Here is a 3,408-nt window from a genome sequence, read left to right on the forward strand (position 1 = left end):
TTAATTCCAGCTGCAGCACGGCTAAAAAGTTCCAGCTTTGCTAATATATACATGGTACATAATGCACATTGAGAACAATATCAGAATCTGTGATGATAAGTGAATCTGCATATGTCCACTTACACTCTCTGTCCCATAACTGAGGCAAAATGAGAGGACAAAGCTGAGCAGCATGTGTAAAACAAAGAAAGAAAAAAAAAACCATAACATTACCTAAAGTGCTGTATTCATTCATACTTACATGAGCCAGACATCCCTGATGCTTGTGTTTATGAAGAGGCTCATAAGAAACCCAGCAAATGAATATAGTATCATTATGAAATAAATAATTACAGAATAATTAAATGATTAGATAAAGACCCCATGGTATCAACTCCTGGTAATCTCAATAACATCTCTGAGGCTTTTGTCAGTGATGTGTGTGAACAGTGTGTGAACAGTTATCTGGAAAAACCACCGCGAGCATGTGTCAATAAAAGTAAGAAATATATTAGGTATTACATGGTTGAGCAATCAGAAATGAATCTGTGTGTGTGTGTGTGTGTGTGTGATGCAACCGAAATGCATGAGAGCATCGTCATAAAACAGAGAGACACACACACACACACAATCATTTTGTTTGCTCAACCATGTAATACTTAATACATTTCTTACTTTTATTGGCACATGCTCGCAGTGGTTTTTGCAGAGAACTGTTCACACACTGTTCACACACATCCCTGACAAAAGCCTCAGAGATGTTATTACGATTACCAGGAGTTGATACCATGGGGTCTTTATCTAATCATTTAATTATACTGTAATTATTTATTTCATAATTACGCTATTCATTTGTTTGGCTGCTTGTGAGCCTCTTCATGAATACAAAATGATTGTGTGTGTGTGTGTGTGTGTGTGTGTATGTGCGTGTGTGTGTGTGTGTGTGTGTTTGTGGGGGGATCTTTGTTTTGTTTGCAATCCAACAGAACAACGTATGAAACGCATGATCACATACTGTACGTACACAACAGTGGTATCATCTAAAACACAGACAAACCGGCTCCTTTCATATTTGGTGTTAATAAATGCTGCGCTCCAGTGGTTTTATAAATAATAAATGTGATAGCACTGATTCTCAGCCAATCTCCGCTAACTGTCGCACAGCACAGGTGAAGGAAGGCGCCTGGAGAACGCATACATTTCCTCTTTTTTTTTTTTTTTTTTTGTCCCTCCAGCTTATAAAATGAGCCAGGGGATTGGTGGTGGATTAGTGTTTGCTTACAGCAGGATAATAATGCGGGATAATAAAAGCATATATTGTAATATTCTCCTTTAATTATTTTTAGGTGGTAGATCAATGGTGTGTTCATAAATGTCAAGTATAATCAGAGAGAGCCACTGCAACTCTCTCAGTATATAAAGGAATATTAAATCTATTTGTTTTAAACAGTCTTGTGCGCTTATTTAAATCCTTCCCAGCCTGTTGTGGGCTCAGAGCCGGTGGAGGCTCTGTTTATTCGCGTGGCTCTCCTGGCTCTGAGCGACACCAGGTTCAGTAGTCTCTCAAGCTCGTCCCCAGAACCCGCCAGACCGCCGGAGCCGAGCCCTCCGTGGTCCTCCTGCGATTCCCTCCACTCCCCTGTCTGTAGGTCCCACGCCCTTAGCGGGGGCAGAAGTTGGGCCGGGTGCAGATTGAGGCCTGGGGGGCTTGACGGGTATCCTTCGTAGGCTCGTCGGGTCGGGGGAAGAGTGTCATAAAGGCTCTCTGCGTCTTCGTTCTGCTCTGGGTCGTGGCTGCACTCTCGGTACTCCTCGTAAACAGGCGAGGAGCTGTCTTCACAGCTGTCAGGGCCGTGCAGCTGCTGAAGGTCTCTGTGGTCCTGACGCGCCCCCACGTCTCTGCTCCTGTTGCCTGTGCTCTTTCCTTCCCCTTCGTGTCTTCTCTTTTCTTCTCTGCTCAGGATGCGTTTCTTCTCCCACTCACCCGACTGATTCCTCTCCCACTGGAAGGTCCTCCTCGTGCTCTCCCGTCCCCGCTCTCGGCCCCTGTCACTGCTGTAGCCCATCACCCTGTAGTCCAGCTGGAGAGAGCGCGTGCTGCCTCCTCGTCTGATGTTCTGCTGGGTGTCGCTGAGGTCAAAATGAGATCCCACCTCTGGCGGACGCAGACGTGATGGTGACAACCAGCTCGAGGTCTGGCTGGAAGACTCCCAGCGGTACGCTGAAATGAAAAGGACAGAGACACGAAGAATAAATCTTTTTAAACTGTTTGGAAACGTTCCAGTGACAAATAGTTTATTTTTTAATGGAACAACACGTTGAGCGAGATGAGAAAGAGATCTGAGTTAACATATTGTGTAAGGAGCCTGAGGCTTTATTTCCTGGACAAACTCGTTCTGCCAAAAACAGAAGAATGTAGTTCTCACTTGAATGTGTGTATTACGTTGCAAGCAGCCGTTCTGAATTGCCCAGTGCGAGCGAGAATGAGATTATCTTTTTATCAGGATCACCCGGCGAAAGGTGCCACATCAATAAATCCCTTCTCCTCTAAAACAAGAGTATCATCGCAATCTTATCTACGGGAGCTGAGCGAGGTGACACGTGCGACCGTGCTGCGGTGCATCAGTTACTGGAGGGACTGATCTGAATATGTTCACAATTACTCACGCCGACGTTGCCCTGCTACAGCCGCCACAGCTAACTGCAGGTGTAAAGCCACAAACACGAGGTTCCAGGATCTGGAATTCACTGCCGCCTAATAAACAAACTCATTTACTTAAAAGAAACAAAAAAAAAGGCAGCCAGCTGCGGTTACAGTAATGGATAGGCTGCATATATTCTCTGGCTTGTTGTGCTTGTTTCTATTTTCCTCCTCTTTAGTTTTTTGGGAGGGAGGCTTTGTTTCTGGCTGTGTTTATTTGTGTGTGTGTGTGTTCTGTGGAACTTCTACTGTGTATTTGCGCGCTCCGTTTCTCATTTACTATTTATTAATGTGCAAATAAAATCAGTCAACAGAATTCCTGTTTTTCTGTTTTTTTGTTGTTGTTTTTTTTCTTTTACATCTGAGTTCATGCTGTTTAATGGACTGACACAGAACTCCCCACTAATCCACTACTTCCTACAAACTACAGCATGCGGGTTGCATAATTCATGGTTGGGTTAATGAGCTGTGAGTGAAAAAATATCATATTGATGAAGTGAGAGGATCCAGAGGGGTCACCTTCTGTGTGGGATGGAGAATACACTTCATTAGCAGTGTGGGCTCCTGGTATATAATGCATGACACATGTGTTGACAGGGGTATCTAATAGAGTGGCGTGCCAGCACACCACAAAACATGTGGGAGTCACTTACTGCATGCCATGCTGCTATTTCTGGTTATATTTTCAAATGAAAGGTTAAGGGGAGGGAGGAGGGAGGTGGTGGTGG

General features: G+C 44.3%; 1 protein-coding gene across 2 annotated transcripts in view; it reads right to left on the reverse strand.

Annotated features, from left to right (window-relative positions):
* Window positions 1-1,191: 1,191 nt before the first annotated feature.
* fat3b (FAT atypical cadherin 3b) overlaps window positions 1,192-3,408 on the reverse strand; it is a 68,518-nt gene continuing 66,301 nt past the window's right edge. For both annotated transcript variants that reach the window (XM_087172752.1, XM_087172753.1), the window contains exon 51: window positions 1,192-2,200. In XM_087172752.1, coding sequence (XP_087028878.1) covers window positions 1,440-2,200 — 761 coding nt within the window. In that variant the 3' untranslated portion in view covers window positions 1,192-1,439. The remainder of the gene's footprint in view (window positions 2,201-3,408) is intronic.

The sequence above is a fragment of the Seriola lalandi genome, unplaced genomic scaffold (assembly GCF_002814215.2).
Source record: "Seriola lalandi dorsalis isolate HSWRI2012SDOR001 ecotype SW California unplaced genomic scaffold, Sedor1 jcf7180002053710, whole genome shotgun sequence".
NCBI lineage: Eukaryota > Metazoa > Chordata > Actinopteri > Carangiformes > Carangidae > Seriola > Seriola lalandi.